This window comes from Somniosus microcephalus, chromosome 11, assembly GCF_052327205.1.
Source record: "Somniosus microcephalus isolate GS21.2 chromosome 11, FLI_Smic_1.0, whole genome shotgun sequence".
NCBI classification, from domain to species: Eukaryota; Metazoa; Chordata; class Chondrichthyes; order Squaliformes; family Somniosidae; genus Somniosus; species Somniosus microcephalus.
Genome location: NC_140997.1, coordinates 133,987,698 through 134,014,970, shown reverse-complemented (window position 1 = coordinate 134,014,970; position 27,273 = coordinate 133,987,698). Strand labels below are relative to the sequence as shown.

General features: G+C 50.0%; 1 protein-coding gene across 1 annotated transcript in view; it reads right to left on the bottom strand.

The window, feature by feature from the left end:
* Positions 1–27,273, bottom strand: part of rad54l2 (RAD54 like 2) — a 161,742-nt gene that overhangs the window by 18,306 nt on the left and 116,163 nt on the right. The window contains exons 15-20 of the mRNA XM_086001283.1: positions 26,613–26,712; positions 9,151–9,356; positions 5,681–5,856; positions 4,671–4,867; positions 3,477–3,670; positions 1,980–2,069 (exon numbers count right to left, since the gene is read on the bottom strand). Of these exons, the coding sequence (XP_085857409.1) occupies positions 1,980–2,069; positions 3,477–3,670; positions 4,671–4,867; positions 5,681–5,856; positions 9,151–9,356; positions 26,613–26,712 (963 nt within the window). The remainder of the gene's footprint in view (positions 1–1,979; positions 2,070–3,476; positions 3,671–4,670; positions 4,868–5,680; positions 5,857–9,150; positions 9,357–26,612; positions 26,713–27,273) is intronic.

Sequence of the window (27,273 nt, the reverse complement as noted above, 5' to 3'; positions counted from 1 at the left end):
GGAGGAGGGGCAAGGGGGAGGGGCAGGGAGGGGGGAGGGGCAAGGAGGAGGGGAGGGGCAAGGAGGAGGGGAGGGGGAAGGAGGAGGGGAAAGACGGGGAGGGAGGGGGAAGGAGGAGTAGGGAGGGAAAAGGAGGAGGGGGGCGGGCGGGGGAAGGAGGAGGGGGGGCGGGCGGGCGGGGAAGGAGGAGGGGGCGGGCGGGGGAAGGAGGAGGGGGGCGGGGCGGGGGGAAGGAGCGAGGAGGGGGCGGGCGGGGGAAGGAGGAGGGGGGCGGGCGGGGGAAGGAGGAGGGGGCGGGCGGGGAAGGAGGAGGGGGCGGGCGGGGGAAGGAGGAGGGGGCGGGCGGGGAAGGAGGAGGGGGCGGGCGGGGAAGGAGGAGGGGGGCGGGCGGGGGAAGGAGGAGGGGGGCGGGCGGGGGAAGGAGGAGGGGGGGCGGGCGGCGGGGAAGGAGGAGGGGGGCGGGCGGGGGAAGGAGGAGGGGGGCGGGCGGGGGAAGGAGGAGGGGGGCGGGCGGGGGAAGGAGGAGGGGGGCGGGCGGGGGAAGGAGGAGGGGGCGGGCGGGGGAAGGAGGAGGGGGCGGGCGGGGGAAGGAGGAGGGGGCGGGCGGGGAAGGAGGAGGGGGCGGGCGGGGGAAGGAGGAGGGGGGCGGGCGGGGGAAGGAGGAGGGGGGGCGGGCGGGGGAAGGAGGAGGGGGGCGGGCGGGGGAAGGAGGAGGGGGGCGGGCGGGGGAAGGAGGAGGGGGGCGGGCGGGGGAAGGAGGAGGGGGGCGGGCGGGGGAAGGAGGAGGGGGGCGGGCGGGGGAAGGAGGAGGGGGGCGGGCGGGGGAAGGAGGAGGGGGGCGGGCGGGGGAAGGAGGAGGGGGGGCGGGCGGGGGAAGGAGGAGGAGGAGGGGGGCGGGCGGGGAAGGAGGAGGGGGGCGGGCGGGGGAAGGAGGAGGGGGGCGGGCGGGGGAAGGAGGAGGGGGGCGGGCGGGGGAAGGAGGAGGGGGGCGGGCGGGGGAAGGAGGAGGGGGGCGGGCGGGGGAAGGAGGAGGGGGGCGGGGGGGGAAGGAGGAGGGGGGCGGGCGGGAAGGAGGAGGCGGGCGGGCGGGAAGGAGGAGGCGGGCGGGCGGGGGAAGGAGGAGGCGGGGGAAGGAGGAGGGAGGGGGAAGTGAGGGAGGAGGGTGGCAGGGAGGGGTATGGAGAAGGGGAGGGAGGGGTAAGGAGGAGGGGAGGGAGGGGTATGGAGGAGAGGAGGGAGGGCGGGGGAAGGAGAGGAGGGAGGGAGCGGGGGAGGGGGAGGGAGCGGGGGGGAGGGGGAGGGAGCGGGGGGGAGGGGGAGGGAGCGGGGGGAGGGGGAGGGAGCGGGGGGAGGGGGAGGGGGAGGGAGCGGGGGGAGGGGGAGGGAGCGGGGGGAGGGGGGAGGGAGCGGGGGGAGGGGGAGGGGGGAGGGAGCGGGGGGAGGGGGAGGAGGAGGGGGGAGGGAGCAGGGGGAGGGGGAGGGAGCAGGGGGAGGGGGAGGGAGCAGGGGGAGGGGGAGGGAGCAGGGGGAGGGGGAGGGGAGGGGGTGAGGGGAAAGGTGCAAAGAACCTGAAAGGAGGCAGATATTCAACAGGTGGTTTGCACTAAGGCCATGAAGTTCCTTCTGTTTAACAGATTGCTTTTCTCCTTTGATGCCTCTCGTCCCACATATCAACAAGTACAGGCCTATATTGGCGTATTAGCTTAAATGGCCACCGAACCAAATAAAACACATTTCAGGGCGAGCAATTGGCTCACATCGAAAGCAGAAGGGCCCAGTTGCCATCATGCACTTGGCTGAGAAAGTTGGAGATTCACTATATTTGTGGCCGCTGGGTTTGGATTGCATTCTGACCTGTGAGCTTGCAACTTTGTACCTTAGAAGCTTCACTGACGGGGGAAGGCGAGGAGAGAAGTTATGGGTCAGAAAGGTTCAGTAATAGATTACTTTCTCATGGAGTGACAGCTATTAGAAGCTACCTTTTGTTCCCCTGATAACATGGATGCTTTCCCCAGCATTGATCCTTGCTTGGACATCAGTTGATGTATTGGTTCCTGGAATAACAATATCTGTAAAGGGAAGCAGCAGGAAGAGTAAATCACAAAGACTTCCAGTAACTACACAAATCTATACACAAATTTAGCCACAGACAGCAGGGGGATCACTGCTATGAATGGAATGGAAGATGCAGTACACTATTAATGGGCTTGAGGAAATGATAAGCCACGACAGCACTTCCCAAAACCGCGACCTCTACCACCGAGAAGGACATGGGCAGCAGGCGAATGGGAACACCACCACCTCCAAGTTCTCCTCCAGGTCACACACCATCCTGACTTGGAAATATATCGCTGTTCCATCATCGTCGCTGAGTCGAAATCATGAAACTCCCTCCCAAACAGCACTGTGGGAGTACCTTCACCACACGGACTGCAGCGATTCAAGATGGCAGCTCACCACCACCTTCTCAAGGGCAATAAATGCTGGCCTTGCCAGCGACGCCCGCATCCCGTGAATTAATGAAGAAAAACAATGGTGTGTTTTCATGATCCAAGTAGCACATTGGCCTGATAGCAGGGGCTTATGTTTGTCTTTCGGGGACATAGTCATAGCCGTCATTTTTTGTCCCCCAATGTCAGGTCCAATGCTTGTCTCATGAGGTAATGCTGATTTATAGCTTTGAGGCATAGGACAGCACTGGATGTTGGGAATCTTTCATTTTGTTTTGGTGGGGCTAGGGACGGGGGTCTGTCCTCTTCCCCCAAAATAGAGAGTGGCCTAACTTATGCTTTAAGGAAAGAGGTTGAGGGAGATGGCAGTGTACGTTTCTCTCTGACCTCCCGCCAATTGGGGGGGGTGGGGGGAGGGGAGAGGAAATGGGGAGTTTGTCAGAGAGGAGTCTCTGTCCTCTCCCTCAGGCAGCATCACATTCACCTCCCCCACACCTAACACCTACTGTTGGGAGTATTGCTAGCGAAGAACTCCCCCCACACCTACTGTTGGGAGAATTGCTAGGGAAGAACCCCCCCCCACCTACGGTTGGGAGAATTGCTAGGGAAGAACTGTCCCCCACACCTATTGTTGGGAGTATTGCTAGGGAAGAACTCCCCCCACACCGACTGTTGGGAGTATTGCGAGGCAAGAACACCCCCCACACCTACTATTGGGAGAATTGCTAGGGAAGATCTCCCCCCACACCTATTGTTGGGAGTATTGCGAGGGAAGAACTCCCCCCACACCTACTATTGGGAGAATTGCGAGGGAAGAACTCCCCCCACACCTACTATTGGGAGTATTGCTAGGGAAGAACTCCCCCCACACCTACTATTGGGAGAATTGCGAGGGAAGAACTCCCCCCACACCTACTATTGGGAGTATTGCTAGGGAAGAACTCCCCCCACACACCTACTGTTGGGAGTATTGCGAGGGAAGAACGGGCTGCCACCTGCCCCTGGTTTGGAATGCCAAGTGCCTACCTGTGGTAGTGACGATTTTCTGCACCACAACACCAGCCCGCTGGAGGTGACCGACGGGGAACACAGGACCGAATCCCGAACTAGGCATTGCCATTCCACCTGGAACCTGCCGTGGCATCATAGGAATGGGTGTTGACTGTACAGGGCGAACGCTAGCCACTGGCTTCTCATCCAATCCCTTAATTGGGCCCCTCCTGCAGGAAAGAATTGAAACATCAAATACCTGCAGCAAGACCCTTTAAAAGGATCAAATAGTCCGCTGCACAAGTAGCCATGAGGGTACAAATTAAATTGTTTTCTCTCTTTTCCTCAGGCTGCACTGCACCAACAGGAATACGCCACTACTCAGGTGACATGGCAACTGGGCGCCAGTGTCCCAATAACATAGGTCCCACAGAAAAACAGAATTGCACCATCTCCTCCATAACTTCCCCTCGCGTAGCATATCAAAAGAAGACTGAGGGGTGACCTAATAAAGGTCTTTAAAATTATGAAAGGTTTTGATAGAGTGGATAGAGAGAGAATGTTTCCAGTTGTGGGGAAGAGCATAACTAGAGGCCATCAATATAAGATAGTCACCAAGAAATCCAATAGGGAATTCAGAAGAAACTTCTTTACCCAAAGAGTGGTGAGAATGTGGAACTCACTACCACAGGGAGTGGTTGAAGTGAAAAGTATAGATGCATTTAAGGGGAGGCTGGACAAGCATGAGGGAGAAGGGAATAGAGGGTTATGCTGATAGATTTAGATGAGGAAAGGCGGGAGGAGGCTGGCGTGGAGCATAAACACCGGCATGGACTGGTTGGGCCAAATGGCCTGTTTCTGCGCCGTATATCTTATGTAATTCTGAACTGACTCATCAGAGAGAGAGAGGGAGAGGTGCTTTCAACAGGCAGGTGGGTCAGGGAGGGTCGAAATCTGCCCTGCACACACTTGCTGCCATTGCCACTGACAAGAGGCACATCCATTCAATGACACAGCAAAGCAAACCTTCAAAGAGAGGTTGTCCTGACAATATGTTAACTACCTCATGCTGATGGTGTACAATTGAGACACCACGTTTCGTGTAACTTATTACCAACAATGCCTTACACACACACACTTGAGCAGAAGGGCTGTTGTGTGGAGAATCACCTCAGTGATAATCAGACACTCTTTTTTGCCAGCACAGACAGTCCACAGGTGTTTACATACCAATGCCGCTGGCTAAAGATGGGGATGTTGGTAAGGCTCTGGTCACTGGCTGGGTAATACTGGGCATAAGACGGCCGGGTGTAAGGGACCGATGCCCGCTTCTCATCCTCATAACTCTTCTTTGCTGCCTTCTTCTCCGCCTTGGTCAGCTTGTACTCTTTGCGGTCCATCAGCAGTGACTCGTGCTGGAAAGGTTGCTGCAGGAAGAGAGGCCGGTTAATTTTGCAAGGAAAGGAATCCTGCAGATAAGGAACGTTGAAAAACCCCCGGATGGCTCAGTGGGTAAACGCACTGTCAGTTGTGGTACTGAGCCCCACAGACCAAGTGAGTGAAAAATGTTATTAAAATGAGCAGGTCTACGTCCATTTGTATATAGGAACATGGTAACATTGGAACAGTAGGCCATTCAGCCCCTTGATCTTGCTCCACCATTCTATTAGATCATGGCTGACCTGTACCTCAACTCCATTTACCTGCCTTTGCTCCAAATTCCTTGATACCCTTACCTAACAAAAATCTATTGATCTTAGTGTTGAAAGCTGCAATTAGCCCCTAGCATCCACAACTTTTTTTTTGAAGGGGGGGGGGGGGGGGGGGGGGGGAAGGAGAAGAGTTCCAGATTTCTACTACCCGTTGTGTAAAAAGGTGCTTCCTGATTTCGCTCCTGAACGGACTAGCTCTAATTTTAAGATTATGTCCCCTTGTTCTGGATTCCATCACAGCCAAGCTGGATGCTGCCCTTGCACTTCTACCGGGCAGCAGTCTAGAGCAAGAATCCCGGTTCTTTGTCCCCTTCCCTGGCCCAGTGCACAGACCAATTGTTACCACCACTTGGATAAAATCAGTTAACTCAGCACAGACCGGGGATTGACCACTCTAGTCCACGTGGCTCAGTCACACTGCATTCATCCAGAGAGCCATTCATTAACTTGTATCACACAGGAATGTGATGGCGAACCTGCACTCCTAGCTGGTCCTGAGGCTTGTATACTGACTACGTAAAGTCATACCTTGGTGACAAGTTGTTTATGTTTGGCGCACGCTCGGTGAATCACTTCATCACATAATTTCTCTGTCTCAAAGTTTGCGTCTGATGCAACAGGCTCCTCCTCCACAAAATGCAGCAGCGATTCCACTTCCTTCCTGGTGAAATTCAGCACTGGGTTTAGATCATCAATAACACGGTCTGAGGGACAGAGAAGAACAAATTACTCGTGGTCCATTTAACTTAGTTCTTGGTGATTATATATTCCCCCCACTCATCGGAGTAACTGTGGGACAGCACCTTGCTTGGAAACTGCAAAGGGCTCCGTGGGTTTGGCACATGACTACCTGTACCAATAATTCAAGAGCTACACATCAATCCGAGGTAAACGAGAGAAAAGACTTGCATTTATATAGCGCCTTTCACAACCTCCGAACGTCCCAAAATATTTTACAGCTAATTAAGTATTTTTGAAGTGTAGTTACTGTTGTCATGTAGGAAATGCGGCAGCCAATTTGCGCACAGCAATATCTCACAAAGAGCAATGAGATAAATGACCAGATAGTCTATTTTAGTGAAATAAAAACAGAAAATGCTGGAAATACTCAGCAGGTCAGGCAGCATCTGTGGAGCAAGAAATAGAGTTAACATTTCAGGTAGATGACCCTTCGTCAGAACTCTGATTTTGATGGCCTCTAGTTATGCTCTTCCCCACAAGTGGAAACACTCTCTCTGTATCTACTCTATCAAAATCTTTCAGAATTTTAAAAACCTCAATTAGGTCACCTCTCAGCCTTTTTTCAAGTGAAAAGAGACCCAGCTCGTTCGTCCTTTTCTGATAGGTGTACCCTCGCATTTCTGGTATCATCCTTGTAAATCTTCCCTGCACCCTCTCCAGTGCATCTATATCCTTTTTATATTATGACGACCAGAATTGTACGCAGTACTCCAAGTGTGGTCTAACCAAGGTTCAATACAAGTTTAGCATAACTTCACTACTTTTCAATTCTATCCCTCTAGAAATAAACCCTAGTGCTTGGTTTGCATTTTTTTATGGCCTTGTTAACCTGTGCCGCTACTTTTAGTGATTTGTACTCCCAGATCCCTTTGCTCCTCTACCCCACTCAGACTCGCACCCTCTAAGTGATAAGTGACCTCCCTATTCTTTCTACTAAAATGTAATACCTCACATTTGTGTTGAATTTCATTTGCCAATTATATACCCACTCTGCAAGTTTAATGTCTTCCTGTAATTTGTTGTCCTCCTCAGTATTAACTATCCCCCCAATTTGGTGTCATCCGCAAATTTAGAAATTGTGTTTTTGATTCCAGAGTCTAAATCGTTAATATAAAATTGTGAACAACAGTGGTCCCAGCACTGATCCTTGTGGAACACCACTACCCACCTTCTGCCACTGCTACCCTTTACTCCTACTTTGTCTTAAAGCCAGCTAGCTATCCATTCTGCTACTTGTCCCTGGCTCCGCATTCTCTGACCTTGTTCATCAGTCTACATCGACTGCATTACCTTTGTTTATTCTCTCTGTTACCTCTTCAAAAAATTCAATGAAGTTGGTCAAGCAAGACTATCCCTTTTGAAATTCATGCTGACTATTCATAATTATTATATTTTTGGCTTCTAGATGTTCTTCTATTTTCTCCTTTATTAGGAATTCCATTATTTTTCCTACCACCGATGTTAAGCTGACTGGTCCATAGTTCCCTGGACATGTTCGATCTTCCTTCTTAAATATAAGTACAGGAAACTTTCGTTTAACTGGAGGTTAAATATCCGGAATGCTCTATCCACCGGCAAAATTCAGGAGTCGGTTCAGATAAGTGTTTTTACTTTTCGTTGCTTTTTTTCTCAAGTCCTGGCTCTGCAAGCGTCTAGCTGAAGCTGTTGCTTAGCTACAGAGACGCTTGCAAGCTGCGCCGACTGTTCTGAAGCTGTTGCTGAGCAACAGGCAGACCCGGCTACCAAGAGAGGACAGGATATGCTCTCACTGCAGTCAAGGAGTGGTGGAGACAGAGATGCACTTCCTCACAGCTTGTAGAAAATATCAGGGCATAAGGGAGAATTTCTACCCAAAATTCACAAAAATATGCCCGGAATTCAGAAATTTGAATGATGACCAAAAACTCCCATACCTACTAGGGGAAGAGAGAAATTGTGTAACACTAGCGGCACACTATGTTACAGCTTGCCATAAACAGAGGGACAACCACTAAATATAAGAAAAGAGTATATATAAATTATAAGAAAGTATATTTATACACTCAGGGATATATCTGTTTATACACTGTATGGATAGATCTGTATTTTTGTGTACAAACATGAATGTTTTTCGATGCTTTGGCAACATAAGATGTAACTTGTCATGCCAATAAAGCGATTTGAATTGAATTGAATTGAATGTTGCTTCAGACGGAGCTCAGAGCTCCGTATGTTTTAACATTAGCGCTCGTTTTTCCGGCAATGTTGATCGACCGGCACCAGCTCGGTCCCATCAGTGCCGGATACCAGAAAGTTTTCTGTATTATGTTAGCTATCCGCCAGTCCTCTGGCACTACACCTTTTTCTAACTAAATATGTGTAGTAATGCCTCTGCTATCTCTTCCCTAGATTCTTTTTAAATGGGTGGATGTAATCCATCCGGATGTTTTTTTTTCCTCTTTTGAGTTTGATTAGTTTATTTAACATATCTCTTTTTATTTTAAATGCAGTTATTTCATTACTAATCTCATGATCCAATGTCATGTCCATCTGTTCCATCTCCCTGGTAAATACTGAAGCAAAGTAATTATTTAATATTTCTGCCATCTCTCTATCACTGCCTGTGGTATTATCCTGTCCATCCCTTAGTGGCCCTATTCCCATCCCGACCTTCCTTTTTTTTTTTATTGATGTGCCTGTAAAGTATTTTACTATTTTGTTTTATGTTCCTTGATAATTTAATTTCATAGTTCATCTTTGCCTTCCGAATTGTTTTTTTGACTCCTCTCCTAATCTCTTCGTAGTTTCCCTTATTATGCTCTTTCCTTAATTTTTTCCTTACACCTTGATTCATCCATGGTGTCTCATTAGTGTTTAGCTTGTTCTTGTTTTTTAGCAGAATATATTTTTCCTGGACTCTGTTGAACACTGTTTTAAATGTTTCCCATTGCTGTTCTACATCGTTTGTCAATATTGTTGTCCATTTTATTTTCTCAAGTTCTATTCTCAGCCCCTCAAAATCAGCTTTTCTCCAATCTATTACCCTGGTCTTCGTCATACTTATGTCCTTCTCAATTATTATCTTAAAGTGTATTATATTATGGTCACTGTTGCCTAGATGTTCCCCTACTTTTACTTCTCTTATCTGCTCTGGTTCATTTCCCATCATTGGTATTGTCCCAGTGTGTGCAGAGAGAGACACACAGACAGAGGTAACGTTTCAGGTCGACGACCTTGCATCAGAATGACTGTCTGCCTTTTAAACCCAGCACCCTTACCGGACATGCCCTGCTTGGAGATCTGCCGGTCATAGATCTTCTTCTCCAGCGTGTAGTCGGACACCAGCCGGTAGATGTGACAGGGCTTCTTTTGACCGTAGCGGTACACGCGACACACCGCCTGAGCGTCGTGACAGGGGTTCCAGGACGCGTCAAACACCACCACCCGATTGGCTCCAACCAGATTGATTCCCAAGCAGCCAGCTCTGCGGAGAAATGAAACACAACTGATCAGCCGAGGACCACCGCCAACCTCGGGGCAAACTACTGGACAACTGTTTCAATTAAGAATGTAAGTGAAGGTTGGGAAGAACCGGACAGATGATTTCAGGAGGTTGTGGTTAGGTGACACTAAGTTTGGTTTTAAAAGCTTGTAGAATGTAGAAGGAAGGAGTGCCTGAGGGAAGTGAGGAGTTCCACAGTGCTTTCCACTTACACACCATCATACGCGGTACTGTTAAATTCATGGTGCACAGTATCCAGTGTAATAAAGCCCAAGCCATGGCGTATTCTAAGACCTCAGGGACCGACTCTGAGGAGCAGCAGCAGCGTCAGTGTACTGCTGTGCTTTCTTTGCCCGTGTAGGCACTGGTACTGCCAGTAACTAGATTTGGGTGGCATAAGGTGTTGCACCTTTTGATTGGTGCTCAAGTTACCTTGACACACTGGTCAGTAGGCAAAGAATCATCCAATGATTTAGCCTCTGTGACTGCCCGATTTCTCAGGCCAGGCTGTTTCCCATCATGTTTCCACCCACACTAACCAGATGAGAAGATCCCAGTCACCATCGCGGTGGAATGCAGTGTCTTTCTCCACCTCTCCCAAGCCGAGAAGCTCACTCGTGATTGGGTCTGATCACTAGCGGGAGGCATTGTGTTGGCTCCATTTTGATGGGCTCTTGGAGATCTTTGGGAAATCACACCAGACATTTTGCCGGGAGAGCTGGATCTTTGGATATGTTCAGATGATGTGTAGGATTGTGTCCTCTCCAACACTGAGGATCTACTTACACAGAAAGGCTGGGATATGATGCTTGCATCGAGTATGGCCCCGGTGTCCCTGGGCTTGGGAGGTGAAATGTCAACCAAAGCTACCCTACTTCTGATCACACTGGAAAGTGTGCATGCACGAATGTCAGATGAGGGCAGAATCTAGCTCTGTGGTGATGCTGTCCATGGTTGAATTGCCAACATGTCCTATCCAAGTTCACATATGACGAATAATCAGATATGAGGTAACAGGAAGCTCCCTATCTCTCTGGAAGAGTCAATGGCCAGAGGACGGGAGAAAGGGGGGGGGGGGGGGGGGGGAGAGAAGGGAAGAATATAGAGTTTGCCAATATTTTCTGGCACTTTACATTAGAGGAGCATAGGAACAAGAGTAGGCCATTCAGCCCTTTGAGCCATTCCGCCATTCAATTAGATCACGGCTGATCTGTACTCCAATTACCTGCCTTTGCTCCATATCTCGTTACCCTTACCTAGCAAAATCTATCAATGTCATTTTAAACATCTCGATTAGATCATCCCCTCAATGTTCTATACTCAAGGGGATACAACCACCTTGAACGGTAGCATAGTGGTTATGTTACTGGACTAGTAATCTAGAGGCCTGGACTAATGATCCGGAGACGCTACTTCAAATCCTACCACGGCATCTTATTTAAATAAATCTGGAATAAAAAGCTAGTACAGGAAACTTTTTTGTATCTGGCACGGACGGGACCGATGTGGTGCCGGTTCATCAAAAATTCCGGATAACCGAAAGCTGTAGTAAAAGATACGGAGCTGAGAGCTCCGTATAAAGCAACAAACCCTCAAGTTCAGAACAATGGCCACAAGTTCCAAGCGTCTCTGTAGCTTAGCAACAGCTGCAGCCACACCCTTGCACAGCAACAGATGGACGAAGGCAAGTAATAAAAGTTACTTGAACCTACTCCTGAATTTTGCCGGTTAATCGAGATTTCCGGTTATTTAGGTGCTGGTAAATCGAAAGTTTCCTGTATCAGTACTGGTGACCATGAAACTATCGGATTGTCGTAAAAACCCATCTGGTTCACTAATGTCCTTTAGAGAAGGAAATCTGCCGTCCTTACCTGGTCAGACCTATATGTGACTCCAGACCCACACAGCAATCTGGTTGATTCTTAATTGCCCTCTGGAATGGCCTAGCAAGCCACTCAGTTGTACACAACCGCTACGAAAAACAGGAATAATAATAAAACTGGACGGACCACCAGGCATCGACCGTGGCACCGGCTTCAGACACGACAACGGCACACCAGTCCAGTCGACCCAGCAAAGTCCTCCTCACTAACATCTGGGGACTTGTGCCAAAATTGGGAGAGCTGTCCCACAGACTAGTCAAGCAACAGCCTGATAGTCATACTCACAGAATCATACCTTTCAGCCAATGCCCCAGATTCCTTCTTCACCATCCCTGGGTATGCCCTGTCCCACCGGCAGGACAAACCCACCAGTGGGGTGGCGGCACAATGGTATACAGTCGGGAAGGAGTGGCCCTGGGAGTCCTCAGCATTGACTCCGGACCCCATGTCTCATGGCTTCAGGTCATGCAAGGAAACCTCCTGCTGATTACCACCTATCGCCCTCCGTCAGCTGATGAATCAATACTCTACCATGTTGAACACCACTTGGAAGAAGAACTGAGGGTAGCAAGAGCACAAAATGCACTCTGGATGGGGGACTTCAATGTCCATCACCAAGAGTGGCTCAGTAGCACCACTACTGACCGAGCCCTGAAGGACATAGCTGCCAAGACTGGGCATGCGGCAGGTGGCGAGAGAACCAACACGAGGGAAAAACCTACTTGACCTCATCCCCACCAATCTACCTGTCGCAGATGCATCTGTCCATGACAGCATTGGTGGCAGTGATCACCACACAGTCCTCGTGGAGACGAAGTCCCGTCTTCACACTGTGGGCACCCTCTATCGTGTTGTGTGGCACTACCACCTTGCTAAGTGGGATAGATTCAGAACAGATCTAGCAGCTCAAAACTGGGCATCCATGAGGCGTTGTGGGCCATCAGCAGCAGCAGAATTGTATTCCACCACAATCTGTAACCTCATGGCCTGGCATATCCCTCACTCTACCATTACCATCAAGCCAGGGGACCAACCCTGGATCTATGAGGAGTGCAGAAGAGCATGCCAGGAGCAGTACCAGCCATATCTAAAAATGGGTGCCAACCTGGGGAAACTGCAACACAGGACTAAATGCATGCTAAACAGCGGCAGCAGCCTGCTATAGACAGAGCTAAGCGATCCCACAATCAACGGATCAGATCAAAGCTCTGCGGTCCTGCTACATCCAGTTGTGAATGGTGGTGGGCAATTAAACAACTAATGAGAGGAGGCGGCTCTATGAATATCCCCATCCTCAATGATGATGGAGCCCAGCATGCGAGTGCAAAAGACAAGGCTGAAGCGTTTGCAGCCATCTTCAGTTAGAAGTGCTGAGTGGATGATCCATATTGGGCTCCTCCTGAGGTTCCCACCACCAAAGAAGCCAGTCTTCAGCCAATTCGATTCACTCCACGTGATATCAAGAAACGGCTGAGCGCACTGGATACAGCAAAGGCTTTGGGCCCCGACAACATCCCGGCTGTTGTGCTGAAGACTTGTGCTCCAGAACTAGCCAAGCTGTTCCAAGCTACAACACTGGTATCTACCCGACAATATGGAAAACTGCCCAGATATGTCCTGTCCACAAAAAGCAGGAAAAATCCAATCCAGCCAATTACCGCCCCATCAGTCTACTCTCAATCATCAGCAAAGTGATGGACGGTGTCGTCGACAGTGCTATCAAGTGTCACTTACTCACCAATAACCTGCTCACCGATTCTCAGTTTGGGTTCCGCCAGGACCACTTGGCTCCAGACCTCATTACGGCCTTGGTCCAAACATGGACAAAAGAGCTGATTTCCAGAGGTGAGGTGAGAGTGACTGCCCTAGACACCAAGGCAGCATTTGACAGTGTGGCATCAAGGAGCCCTAGTAAAATTGAAGTCAATGGGAATCAGGGGGAAAACTCTCCACTGGCTGGTGTCATACCTAGCACAAAGGAAGATGGTTGCAGTTGTTGGAGGTCAATCATCTCAGCCCCAGGAAATCGCTGCAGGAGTTCCTCAGGGCAGTGTCCTAGGCCCACTATTTTCAACTGCTTCATCAATGATCTTCCCTCCATAAGGTCAGAAAAGGGGATGTTCGCTGATGATTGCACAGTGTTCAGTTCCATTTGCAACTCCTCAGATAATGAAACAGTCCAAGGCCAAATGCAGCAAGACCGGGATGACATTCAGGCTTGTGCTGATAAGTGGCAGGTAACATTCGCGCCACACAAGTGCCAGGCAATGACCATCTCCAACAAAGGAGCGTCTAACCACCGCCCCATGACATTCAACAGCATTACTGTTATGTCTCCTATGAGACTTTGGTATTGTGTTTTTGTCTCCCCCTAGTGTTCTACTACTTACCTCCTTATTGTTGATTTATGTCATGTGACAGTATTAGAAAGTGAAAGTAAAACAGAACCACAAGGGAGTTGTTGAATTCATGGCTGGTGATGTCTGCAGTATCTAACGCCATCCTTCTCATTTCCCCCTTGGTTGGCATTGTCTGTAAGTAGCCTTTTATCAGATGTTCTTTACGTTTGATCTATGTCACCATTTTTTGATATTTGTGGCCAGATGAGTTAATATATTGCACTTTGTGGAGCTCCGTGGTAGCTAGCTACAAGCCTTTCCCCTGGTATTCTTGTGTTAGACTTTTGATTGTTGTATCATACTTACCTCAAATTGTAATAGAACCGTTGAGTTATAGTAGTAACGTTTCATTCTACTATCCTAGGTTTATTTTGTGTATTCAGATTGTGATTGTGATACCAATCAGCCTTATTTGATGTTGTAATTTCTTGTTCCCTCTGTAGTTTCACCCTGTGTCATTAAACTGGATAAAAAAGTATCAACGCCTCCTGTTTGGTGATGAGAGTTTAGCTGTCTGTCGAATCATAGTCATGAGGAGGACAGAATAGTGAAAAGACACCTTTCCCATGGGCGAATCTACTAAAGGTACAGATACTCTACGTCATCACCCTGGGTACATACTCAACACCAACACGAGTCAATGCATCTCCGAAGCCACACATTCCAGACACCAGTCCCACAAGCTAGAATGGAGGAAGAGTCACCATTGAAACAAGCAGAGGAGACCAGATCTCACTGTTCTGGCTCCTCCAGGCATTCAAGTAGGTCTGTTACTGGTGCAGCAGCAGCGATGGCCAGAGCCAAGGCCGAAGTAGCCAAAACAAAGATGTCCTTTGCTCAAAAGGAAATGGACATAAAAATGGAAAAGGCACGTATTGAAGCAACATTAGCCGTATTGGATATGGAAAAAGAGGCAGCAGCAGCTCTAGTGGAGGCAGAAGTCCTTGAAGCAGCTGTTGAAGGTGAAGCAACAGGCAGCAACCTTAACCTTCATCTCCCTCACCAAGATCCAGTGCAACGCACCACAGAATACATACAAAGCCACTCCAGGTCACAAGCTGTTAACTCTTCAATGCCCGACATGGAGCCTGTTCCAGAGTTAATACACGAACAGGAAGAGCCTGGCCATGCATTTCAGCGCCGCTGTGAGCTCAACAAAAACACTGCGGAAGAGGATGAACACAAGTTCCAACCAGAAGACCAAAGGCTAACCCATCATTATCGTTCACAACATCTACAGACCTATCACAGTCCAGCTGCTCTACCTCACCACGAACAGACCAAAGGCATGTCAGATTTCGTGAGGTTCTTCGCACGTCGTGAACTCGTCACCACCGGGCTGCTACAGTTCAACGACCAACCTGAAGACTACAGAGCATGGAGGTCTACTTTTCGGAACACCATAAGAGGGTTAGACCTGTCAGCAAGTGAAGAAATCGACCTACTTGCTAAATGGCTGGGTAAGGAATCCTCTGAGCACGCCAAGAGAATTCGAGCTGTGCACATTAACCTCCCGGAAAGGGGGTTGAAGATGATATGGGATCGTCTGGACGAGAGCTATGGCTCCCCGGAGGTGGTTGAGAATGCACTGTTTAAGAAGCTGGAGAACTTTCCCAAGATCCTCAATCGAGACCCCCTGAAGCTCAGAGAGTTAGGTGACGTCCTAATGGAAATTGACTCAGCGAAAACTGAGGGATGTCTGCCAGGTCTTCTGTACCTTGACACGGCACGCGGGATAAATCCCATTGTTGAAAAGTTACCATTCAACTTGCAGGAAAAATGGATAACTCGGGGATCAAAGTATAAGGAAGATCACAACGTTCCCTTCCCACCTTTCTCCTTTTTTGCCAAGTTTATCTGCCAGCAGACTAAAACAAGAAACGACCCAAGCTGCTTCTTCTCCACTCAAAGCCCTGGGCCACCGAAGACAGCACAGTCTGCTGCAAGGTACAGCCAGAGAACTCCAGTGTCAGTTCATAAAACTGAAATGTCACTGTCCACCACCTCCTCCAGCGACAACGCAGATGGGAAAACGGACGACCCCGTCAAGCAATGCCCCATTCACAACAAGCCGCACCTGCTCAGGAGGTGTCGGAGCTTCAGAGAACGGACTTTGGAGGATCGCAAATCGTTCTTAAAGGAACGTGGCATCTGTTATAAATGCTGTTCCTCTTCAACTCACCTGGCACGGGACTGTAACACGGCCGTCAAATGCGCAGAATGCAATAGCGAAGGCCACAACACAGCACTCCACCCAGGTCCAGCCCCCTGGGTCTCAACGGCCTCTACCGCCGCAGCAGAGCGCAGCGGGGAGGAAGAGAAAGACATCCTGACACCTGAAGTAGCCTCACATTGCACCAAGGTCTGCGGTGCACACATCAGCGGCAAATCCTGTTCCAAAATCTGTCTTGTGACGGTCTACCCTGAAGGACAGCAAGAGAAAGCCATAAAGATATACGCCATGCTGGATGATCAGAGTAACAGATCACTCGCCAAGTCTCAGTTCTTTGACCACTTCAACAAAAAAGGAAACAGCTCCCCATATTCACTAAAAACTTGTGCCAGCCTAGTGGAGACATCAGGAAGGAGGGCCAGTGGTTTCGTAGTGGAGACCTGATGCGCTATCAATTACTCATAAAAGAGAGAGAGTTAGGAGAGTAACTAAAAGGCTTTTATTAGCAAAGAACAGAGCATGCCTCTCGTGGTTGACTGGGTTCCAAGAAGGCAGGGGGCTGCAGAGCAGTCACCTTTATACCTGGGCCTGTGGGTGGAGCCAGGGGCGGAGCCAGCAGAGACATGCTGAGGCATGCATAGGTACAACAGTGTGCAACAACAACGGTGAACAACAATAACAGTGGTTTACCACATTCACCCCTTGTTTAAAATTGAGTCCGGCGGGGTGAAGTGTACTAAAGGTTCGTGTAAGTAAGTCTATCAGGTGGCCTTGTATGCCGTCCTGATCGTCGTGGTGGCGGCGGTGATGGTGCAGCATCCAACGTTGAATCAGGCATCTCATTGAGTGGTTGGGTGGTCAATGACGGGTCCTGGGGCTGCGGCATGCCGTCTAGCGGGGTTGGGTTGTGGGTAGTGGTGGATGGCAATGGTAGTGTTTCAGGGGCACCCGAAGGTGCGAGATCTCGTGTGGAGGCTGTGTCCTCCCGCCCGTCCGGGTACGCTACGTAAGCGTACTGGGGGTAGGCGTGGGTGGCGAAGGAGGTGTTTCGGGAGCACCCGAAGGTGCGCGGTCTCGTATGGAGACTGTGTCCTCCCGCCCGTCCGGGTACACCACGTAAGCATACTGAGGGTTGGCATGGAGGAGGCTCACCCTCTCGACCAGGGGGTCCGTCTTATGGGACCTCACGTGCTTCCGCAGTAGGACGGGTCCTGGAGAAGTCAGCCATGTCGGTAACGAGATCCCCGATGTGGACTTCCTGGGGAAGGAGAACATTCTCTCATGAGGGGTGGCATTGGTGGCTGTACAGAGCAGTGACCGAATGGAATGGAGCGCCGCAGGGAGGACCTCCTGCCAGCGAGAGGTCGGAAGGCCCTTAGATTTCAAGTTTAAAAGGACTGCCTTCCAGACCGTCGCATTCTCCCTTTCCACCTGGCCATTCCCCGGGGGTTGTAGCTGGTGGTCCTGCTTGTAGCAATACCTCTCGCGAGCAGGTACTGACGAAGTTCGTCGCTCATGAAGGATGAGCCCCTGTCGCTATGAATATAGCTAGGGAAACCGAACAAGGCGAAGAGGTCCTTCAGACATTTAATGACCGTGGTACTGGTCATGTCTGAGCAAGGGATGGCAAACGGGAAACGGGAGTACTCGTCAATTATGTTGAGGAAGTACACATTGCGGTCAGAGGAGGGGAGGGGCCCTTTAAAATCGACGCTCAGCCGTTCAAAGGGGCGCGTGGCTTTGATCAGGCTTGCTCTGTCTGGCCTATAAAAATGCGGTTTGCACTCGGCACAGATTTGGCAGTTCCTGGTCATGGTCCTGACCTCCTCGATGGAGTAGGGCAGGTTACGGGATTTGATGAAGTGAAAAAACCTGGTGACCCCCGGGTGGCAGAGGTCATTGTGGAGGGTCTTCAGTCTATCAACCTGCGCGTTGGCGCATGTACCACGTGATAGGGCATCTGGGGGCTCATTGAGTTTCCCGGGCCGGTACAAGGTATCGTAATTGTAGGTGGAGAGTTCGATTCTCCACCTCAAGATCTTGTCATTCTTGATTTTGCCCCTCTGCTTATTATTAAACATAAAAGCTACTGAACGCTGGTCAGTGAGCAGGGTAAATCGTTTTCCGACCAGGTAATGCCTCCAGTGTCGCACAGCTTCCACAATGGCCTGGGCCTCCTTTTCGACAGAGGAGTGTCGAATCTCGGGGCCCTGGAGGGTCCTTGAGAAAAAGGCCACGGGTCTCCCCGCCTGGTTAAGGGTTGCAGCTAGGGCAAAGTCGGATGCGTCGCTCTCCACTTGGAAAGTGATGGACTCATCCACTGCGTGCATCGTGGCCCTCGCAATATCTCTTTTTATGAGAGTGAAGGCTGCACAGGCCTCTGCTGTCAGGGGGAAGGAGGTGGACTTGATGAGGGGTCTGGCTTTGTCCGCATAGTTGGGCACCCACTGAGCATAGTACGAGAAAAACCCTAGGCATCACTTCAGTGCTTTTTGGCAGTGGGGGAGGGGGAGCTCCATAAGGGGGCGCATCCTGTCGGGGTCGGGGCCGATGACTCCGTTCTCCACTACACAGCCAAGAATGGCAAGGCGCGTGGTACGAAACATACATTTGTCCTTGTTGTATGTTAGGTTCAGCCGCTGGGCCGTACGGAGGAATTTCTCTAGATTAACATCATGGTCCTGCTGGTCGTGGCCGCAGATGGTGACGTTGTCTAGATAGGGGAAAGTGGCCTGGAGCGCGTTCTGGTCAACCATCCGGTCCATCTCCCGTTGGAAGACTGAAACCCCGTTGGTGACGCCGAAGGGAACTCTGAGGAAGTGGTAGAGACGACCGTCAGCTTCAAAAGCTGTGTACTGGCGGTCCTCAGCCCTGATGGGGAGCTGGTGGTATGCCGACTTCAGATCAATCGTCGAGAACACCCGGTATTGTGCTATCTGATTGACCATGTCAGATATGCGGGGGAGTGGGTATGCATCTAGCTGGGTGTAGCGATTGATCGTCTGGCTGTAGTCAATAACTAGGCGCTGTTTTTCGCCAGTCTTCACTACCACCACTTGTGCTCGCCATGGGCTGGTGCTACTTTCAATAATCCCTTCCTTCAGGAGTCTCGCTACCTCGGATTTAATGAAGCTCCTATCCCCGGCACTGTAACACCTGCTTTTGGTAGCGATGGGCTTACAGTCGCGGGTGAGGTTAGCGAACAAGGGGGGGGGGGGGGGGGGGGGAACTTTAAGGGTGGAGAGGCTGCAAATGGTGCGCGGCGGGCGATTTAAAAGCTGCTGGCTGCAGACTGTGAGTGGGGGGGAGGGGTCCGTCGTACGCTAATGTGACACTCTTAAGGTGGCACTGAAAATCCAACCCCAGTAGAACGGCAGCGCAGAGATGTGGCATGACCAGAAGTTTAACATTTTTGTATTCTGTGCCCCGTACTGAAAGGGTCACTACACAGTAGCCACCGACGTCCGCTGACTGGGCTTTGGAAGCCAAAGAGATCCGATGGCGCGTCGGCAGGACCGGGAGAGAGTAACTGCGCACCGTGTCGGGGTGGATAAAGCTCTCCGTGCTCCCGCTGTCAAAAAGGCAGGTAGTGGCGCGGCCGTTTACCGTAATGTCCATCATGGACCTGGACAGTTGATGAGGGAGAGATTGGTCCAGCGTCACGGAGGCCAGTGTATGGTCGAGCGAGTCGATGTGGTCGTCAGATGAGGCGGTGGTTGAGTCCGGGTCCTCCGTGGTTGAAGTTGGAGACGTCCAAGATGGCGGACAAAATGGCGGCGCCCATGATCCCGATCCCCACGCGGCTGGGGGAGCCCAAGATGGCGGACAAGATGGCTGCCCCCACGGTTCGCACGCGGCGCTGCTGGCGTTAGCGGTTTTACCTTTGCAGGTGCTGACATAGTGTCCTTTCTTCCCGCAGCCGGAGCAGGTAGCGTTTCTCGCCGGGCAGCGTGCTCTGGGGTGTTTTGCCTGGCCACAAAAATAACATTTCTGTGCCTTGGACATCGCAGCAGCAGTTGAAGGTGGCGGTCCCATGACCCAAGGTTGTGGTGTCCACGTTGCGGAGCGGTTAGGGGAGAAGGCGTCCATATTCCTGTGGGCCGCGTCGAGCGAGAGCGCGAGGGACACTGCCTTTCTCAGGTCCATTTCTCCCTTTTCCAACAGTCTCTGCCGGGAGTAGTCGGACCTTAGACCCGCAACGAAAGCATCTCGGATCAGTCCCTCCATGTGTGCTGCGGCTGATACTTCTTTGCAATCGCAGCCTCGGCCGAGTATCCGTAGTGCCCGTAGGAAGGCCTCCACCGATTCCCCGGGCTGCTGTCTGCGGGATCTTAAGAGGTGCCTGGCATAGACCGTATTTACCGGGCGTGCGTATTGCCCTTTTAGCAGATCGATAGCCGCCGCGTAGGTCGTCGCGTCCTGGATTATTGTATAAACTTGGTGGCTCACCTTTGAGGCCAGGATTTCCAGCTTGTTTTCGTCCAGGGTCACAGTTGAGGCTTGCAGGTAAGCCTCGAAGCAACGCAGCCAATGCGCGAATTTGGTAGCCGAACCCGCTTCTTGGGGGTCTAGGTCCAGGCATGTTGGTCTGAGGGCTCGCAGCAGCGCCTGCTGCTCAGCGTTTGTTGCCAACATTTTGTTTTTGCTAATAAAATTGATGCGCTATCAATTACTCATAAAAGACGGAGAGTTAGGAGAGTAACTAAAAGGCTTTTATTAGCAAAGAACAGAGCATGCCTCTCGTGGTTGACTGGGTTCCAAGAAGGCAGGGGGCTGCAGAGCAGTCACCTTTATACCTGGGCCTGTGGGTGGAGCCAGGGGCGGAGCCAGCAGAGACATGCTGAGGCATGCATAGGTACAACAACAACGGTTAACAACAATAACAGTGGTTTACCACAAGACCCTTGATGGAAAGATGAGTCTGCCGCTGCCCACACTAATAGTGTGTAACCAGGTGCCTAATAACAGGTCAGAGATCCCTACACCTGAAGCAGCGCTTCATCATGCTCATCTCAAACCAGTGGCTTACCAGATTCCACCGTTGAACCCTCAAGCTCCCATCCTGTTTCTACTAGGCAGAGACATATTGAGAATCCACAAGGTTCCACACGACTCACCTTATGCTCAGAGACTTGACCTAGGGTGGGTCATCATCGGTGATGTTTGTCTGGGAAACACCCACAGACCTGCCAAAGTGAACACATTCCATACAAATGTGCTGGAGAATGGTCACCCCTCACTCTTTGATCCGTGCCCCAACAGCTTTCAAGTGAAAGAAAGATACGGCATACAGGTTCCAAGCTCTCTCTCTGATGATCCGACTGAGCAACCAGAACACGGAAAGCAAGAGGATCGTCTTGGTCAGGCAGTCTTCAAAAGGACGAGTGACAATGACAAGTTAGCTCCTTCCATTGAGGACAAACTCTTTATAAAGAAAATGGATGAAGAGGTCTTCATGGACAGTAGAAATAACTGGGTCGCTCCTCTACCGTTCAGAACTCCAAGACGACGGCTTCCTAGCAACCGAGGACAAGCACTCAATCGACTCATCTCTCTCCGCCGCACGCTGTAAAGAAAGCCGGATACAAAGGACCACTTCATTTCATTCATGCAGAAAGTGTTTGACAACGGGCACGCAGAAGTAGCTCTGCCCTTAAAAGGTGAAGAATGCTGGTACTTACCTACGTTTGGAGTGTACCATCCTAAGAAGCCCGGTCAGATCAGAGTCGTCTTTGACTCAAGTGCGAAACATGATGATGTCTCTCTCAATGATGTCCTTCTGTCAGGACCAGACCTTAACAACAGTCTGCTTGGGGTCCTCATGCGTTTCAGGAGAGAATCCGTTGCCATCACAGCCGACATCCAGCAAATGTTTCACTGTTTCGTTGTCAGAGAGCGCGACAGGAACTTCCTCAGGTTCCTCTGGTACAAAGATAATGACCTTGACAAAGAGATTGTGGAGTACAGGATGAAAGTACACGTCTTCGGGAACAGTCCGTCTCCAGCAGTTGCTACCTACGGCCTCCGACGTGCAGCTCAAGAAGGAGAACAGGACTACGGCACTGATGTAAGACGATTCGTGGAAAGAGACTTCTACGTTGACAACGGATTGAAGTCATTACCCACTGCAGAAGCCGCCATCAGCCTGCTCAAAAGGACTCGAGATGCTTGCCTGTTCCAACCTGAAGCTACATAAAATAGCATCAAACAGCAATTCAGTGATGAAAGCCTTTGCCTCAGAAGATCACGCCACCAGATCTGTCACTGCAGCTCGCTTAAGGGATACCACATGGCTTATAGGACCTGAATTCCTGTGTCGTCCCCAGCAGAAAGTCACAGAAGTGTCATCCTTCGATATAGTGGACCCCGATTCAGATGTGGAAGTCAGACCTCAAGTGACCACTATGAACACAACCGCCTCAGACATGCTTGGATCCAATCGTTTTGGCCGCTTCTCTAGCTGGAGGTCCCTTACCAGAGCAATTGCCCTACTGACTCACATCACCTACCTCTTCAAGAAGTCTACAAGCAACACACCAAAGCACTGCAACAGTTGGCACTACTGTAAGGAAGCTTACACTGTGGACACACTTGCACTAGCCAAGAGCATCATACTTTGCTGTGTGCAACAGGGAGCCTATGCCAAAGAGCTTGAATGCATCAAGAACCAGGAAGAAGTTCCCAAAGACAGCCCGCTCAGGAAACTTGACCCGTTCATTGATGGGGACGGCCTCATTAGAGTTGGAGGGCGCATCAGGGAAGCCAACCTTGAACGCGATGAGAGAAACCCTCTGGTTGTACCTGGCGGCCACCATATTGCCACTCTTCTTGTACGTCATTATCATGAAGAAACCCATCACCAAGGTCGCCTCATCACAGAGGGAGCACTCCGCACAGCAGGTTGGTGGATCGTTGGCGCCAAAAGGTGTGTGTCCAGCAACATCTTCAAGTATGTCACATGTCGGAAGCTCAGCGGCAAACTACAGGTGCAGAAGATGGCAGATCTCCCCGAGGATAGGCTCAGCACCGAGCTTCCTTTCACCTATGTCGGATTAGATGTCTTTGGGCCTTGGACCGTCATCTCACGAAGAACAAGGGGAGGCCAGGCAAACAGCAAGCGTTGGGCAGTATTATTCACATGCATGAGCGTCAGAGCAGTACACATCGAGGTGATTGAATCTATGGATACCTCAAGCTTCATCAACGCCCTGAGAAGGTTCTTTTCCATAAGTGAACTGGCCAAGCAGCTTCGATCTGACTGTGGTACCAACTTCATCGGAGCCTGCAAGGAGCTCGACATTCCTTCCTCTAACGATGACAACACAGTTAAGACATACCTCGCAGGCCAAGGTTGCACCTGGATCTTAAATCCACCACTTTCCTCACATATGGGAGGTTCATGGGAACGAATGATCGGCATCACACGCCGCATATTGGATGCAATGCTTCTGGAACATGGATCTTCCAGACTCACTCATGAAGTCCTCACCACATTCATGGCTGAAGTGGTAGCCATCATCAATGCAAGACCACTCATCCCTCCGTCATCTGATGCAGAGTTCCCATTCATCCTGACGCCTGCCACCCTCCTCACTCAGAAAGGAGAAGCCATTCCTACACCTCCAGGAGAGTTCGGCAGCAAGGACCTCTACAGACGTCAGTGGAAGCAGGTACAGAGTCTGGCCAACACCTTCTGGAACCGTTGGCGACGCGAGTACCTGTCAACTCTCCAAGCACGTAGCAAATGGCAGTCATCAAAGACCAACGTCCAGACGGGGAACATAGTTCTAATGAAGGACAGTCGGAACAAAAGAAGTGAATGGCATCTCAAAGGTTTTCCCCAGCAAAGATGGTAGAGTTCGGAAGGTGGAGGTCAAGATCCCAAGCGGTGATGGGACAAAGCTCTTCTACAGGCCAATCACAGAGATTGTGCTTCTTCTCTCCAAGGAAGACCAGACGGTTGCTCCCTGATAAGTTGTATTTTCTTTATTATGTGGCCTCTTAGAGATACCAGACGGGGAGTGTTATGTCTATGAGACTTTGGTATTGTGTTTTTGTCTCCCCCTCGTGTTCTACTACTTACCTCCTTATTGTTGATTTATGTCATGTGACAGTATTAGAACGTGAAAGTAAAACAGAACCACAAGGGAGCTGTTGAATTCATGGCTGGTGATGTCTGCAGTATCTAACGCCATCCATCTCAGTTTCCCCCTTGGTTGGCATTGTCTGTAAGTAGCCTTTTATCAGATGTTCTTTATGTTTGATCTATGTCACCATTTTTTGATATTTGTGGCCAGATGAGTTAATATATTGCACTTTGTGGAGCTCCGTGGTAGCTAGCTACTAGCCTTTCCCCTGGCATTCTTGTGTTAGACTTTTGATTGTTAAATCATACTTACCTCAAATTGTAATAGAACCGTTGAGTTATAGTAGTAACGTTTCATTCTACTATCCTAGGTTTATTTTGTGTATTCAGATTGTGATTGCGATACCAATCGGCCTTATTTGATGTTGTAATTTCTTGTTCCCTCTGTAGTTTCACCCTGTGTCATTAAACTGGATAAAAAAGTATCAACGCCTCCTGTTTGGTGATGAGGGTTTAGCTGTCTGTCGAATCATAGTCATGAGGAGGACAGAATAATTACCGTCGCTGAATCTCCACCATCAACATCCTGGAATCCCCCATCAACAACATCTTGGGGTGGGGGGGGTCACCACTGACCAGAAAATTAACTGGACCAGCCCATACATTCTGTGGCTACAAGAGGAGGTCAGGGGCTGGGAATTCCACGGCGAGTGTCTCACCTCCCGACTCCCCAAAGCCTTTCCACCATCTACAAGGTTCAAGTCAAGAGTGTGATGGAATACTCTCCACTTGCCTGGATGAGTACAGCTCCAACAACACAAGAAGCTCGACACCATCCAGGACAAACCAGCCTGCTTGATTGGCACCTCATCCACCACCTTAAACATTCACTCCCTTCACCACCGGCACACCGTGGCTACAAGGTGCACTGCAGCAACCCGTCAAGGCTTCTTCTGCAGCACCTCCCAAACCCGCGACCTCTTGAAGGACAAGGGCAGCAGGTGCATGGGAACACCATCACCTGCAACTTCCCCTCCAAGTTACACACCATCCTGACTTGGAAATATTTCGCCGTACTTTTATCGTCGCTGGGTCAAAATCATGGAACTCCCTCCCTAACAGCACTGTGGAAGTACCATTAGCACAAGGACTGCAGCGGTTCAAGAAGGCGGCTCACCACAACCTTCTTGAGGGCAATTAGGGATGGGCAGTAAATGCTGGCCTTGCCAGCGACGCCCACATCCCAGGAACGAATAAAAAAATATCTATGATTATGCAACTGGCCCAAATAATTTAAACCTCTAAGCCCTGTTATCATTCTGGTGAATGTGAACTGCACCCACTTCTGAGGCCAATATATCCTTCCTCAGGTGTGGTGCCCAAAACTGAACATATTACTGACCAAAGCTCTGTACAAATGAAGCATCACTTCCTCTCTTTTGTATTCTTGAGATAAAGGCCAATTTTCTATTAGCCTTTTTGTACCGGTGCACCAGCTTTTAATGATTTGTGGACATAGACACCCAAATCCCTTGGCTCCTCCACAGCTCCTAGTCTCTCACCATTAAGAAAATATTCGGATTTGTCTTTCTCGGAGCCAAAGTGGATGACCTCACACTTCCCCACACTTGGTAAATCTGCCCGTGTCCCTTTGTAACGTCCCGCTCCAATCTGCACAACTCGCTGTGCCTCATAACTTAGTGTCATCTGCAAACTTGGATATACAGTTCATTATTCCTTCATCCAAGTCACTGATAAATATGGTGAAAAGCTGAGGCCCCAGTACAGATCCCCAGGGAACATCACTTGTCACATCGTGTCAATCAGAACATTCCCTGTATCCCTACTCGCTGCCTCCGAACTCCCAACCAGTTACCAACCCAGGTCACAAGGTTGCCACTCTCTTTTCTTTCATCCAAGTCATTAATATTGATGTGCCAGCCGATCCCACAACGAGCTCACCATCTGTCATGTGACTGTATTTTGGAACTGCAGCTCTGCATCAAGGACCTTGCAGCTGTGTGGTTGAACTAGTTTAATTCCACACAGAATGTTCTTGCAGCTTTTAACTTAAATCATCCCATAAGAATCAGTGATATATGATACGACTTGCAGTTTATAGAACCCTACTGACCCATCGCTTCAATATAAACTAGGGGCCAACAGCAGCAGCAACTTACATTTATATAGCATCTTTAAAATAAGGGAAGGTCCCAAGGAGTTTCACAAATGACAACAGACAGGGAAATGGACACTGACCCATGGAGAGAGATTAGGAGGAATGACTGAAAGTTTGGTAGGAGAGATAGGTTTTTGGATGTTGCGAGGTAGAAAAGGAGCATTCATGAGGAAGGAGATTGCAGAGATAGGGTGGGGCAAGTTCATGGAGGGATTTATAGATGAGTTTAAATTTAATGTGTTGAGGGATACTGGTTCCAGTGTAGATCAGGGATGACGGCAAATGGGACTTTGTGCAGGAGAGGAAATAGAATTTTAGATACGCTGGAGTTGATGGAGGGTGGGAGACCAGGAGTGTGTAAAATGCGGAGCTGATAAAAGCATGGATAAGGTTTCAGTAGCAGACGGACTGAGGTGGATGATGTTGGGAAGGTGGAAGTAGTGGTGGAAAGGATGTGGGATTTAAAGCTCAGGTCAGGGGACCAAGACTTTGACGGATCGCAGCTAGACCACACTCACCGAGTAGACAACAGGAAGAGACAGGCTTTGGTATTGCGAGGATCGTTGAACTGGTTGATCAGCCGTTCTCGTTCCATAGCAGAGGTGCTTCCATCCAGTCCTGCGACAGTTGAGGAATTTTTTGTAAAACATGCATTTAAAATACTGTTTGTACTGCTGACTAATTATTCATTCTTGACAAATCTGCAGCAACCACACACACAAATTTTCATTATCACACAAAGGATAGGCTCCCAGTGTTGGGGTTATTTACTTTGTGTGAAATGCAGGCTTAGGCAGGATATGACTGAGGATTTTAAAATGATGATAGGTTATTTGAAATTGATCGGGATGGTAGAACTTGAAGTCATAGAATCTTAGAGCACAGAAGGAGGCCATTCGGCCCATCATGCCTGTGCCGGCTCTATGAAGAAGTGATCCAACTAGTCCCACTGTCTTGCTCTTTTCCCATAGCCTTGCAATTTTCTTCCCTTCAAGTATTTATTCAAGTCTCTTTCGAGAGTTATTATTGAATCTGCTTCCACCGCCCTTTCAGGCAGTGCATTCCAGATCGTAACAACTCGCTGCATAAAAGAAAATTCTCTTTTCACCTCTGGTTCTTTTGCCAACTACCTTAAATCTGTCATGCCTATAAAATCTGTCAGCAGTTAAGTTAGAGCTT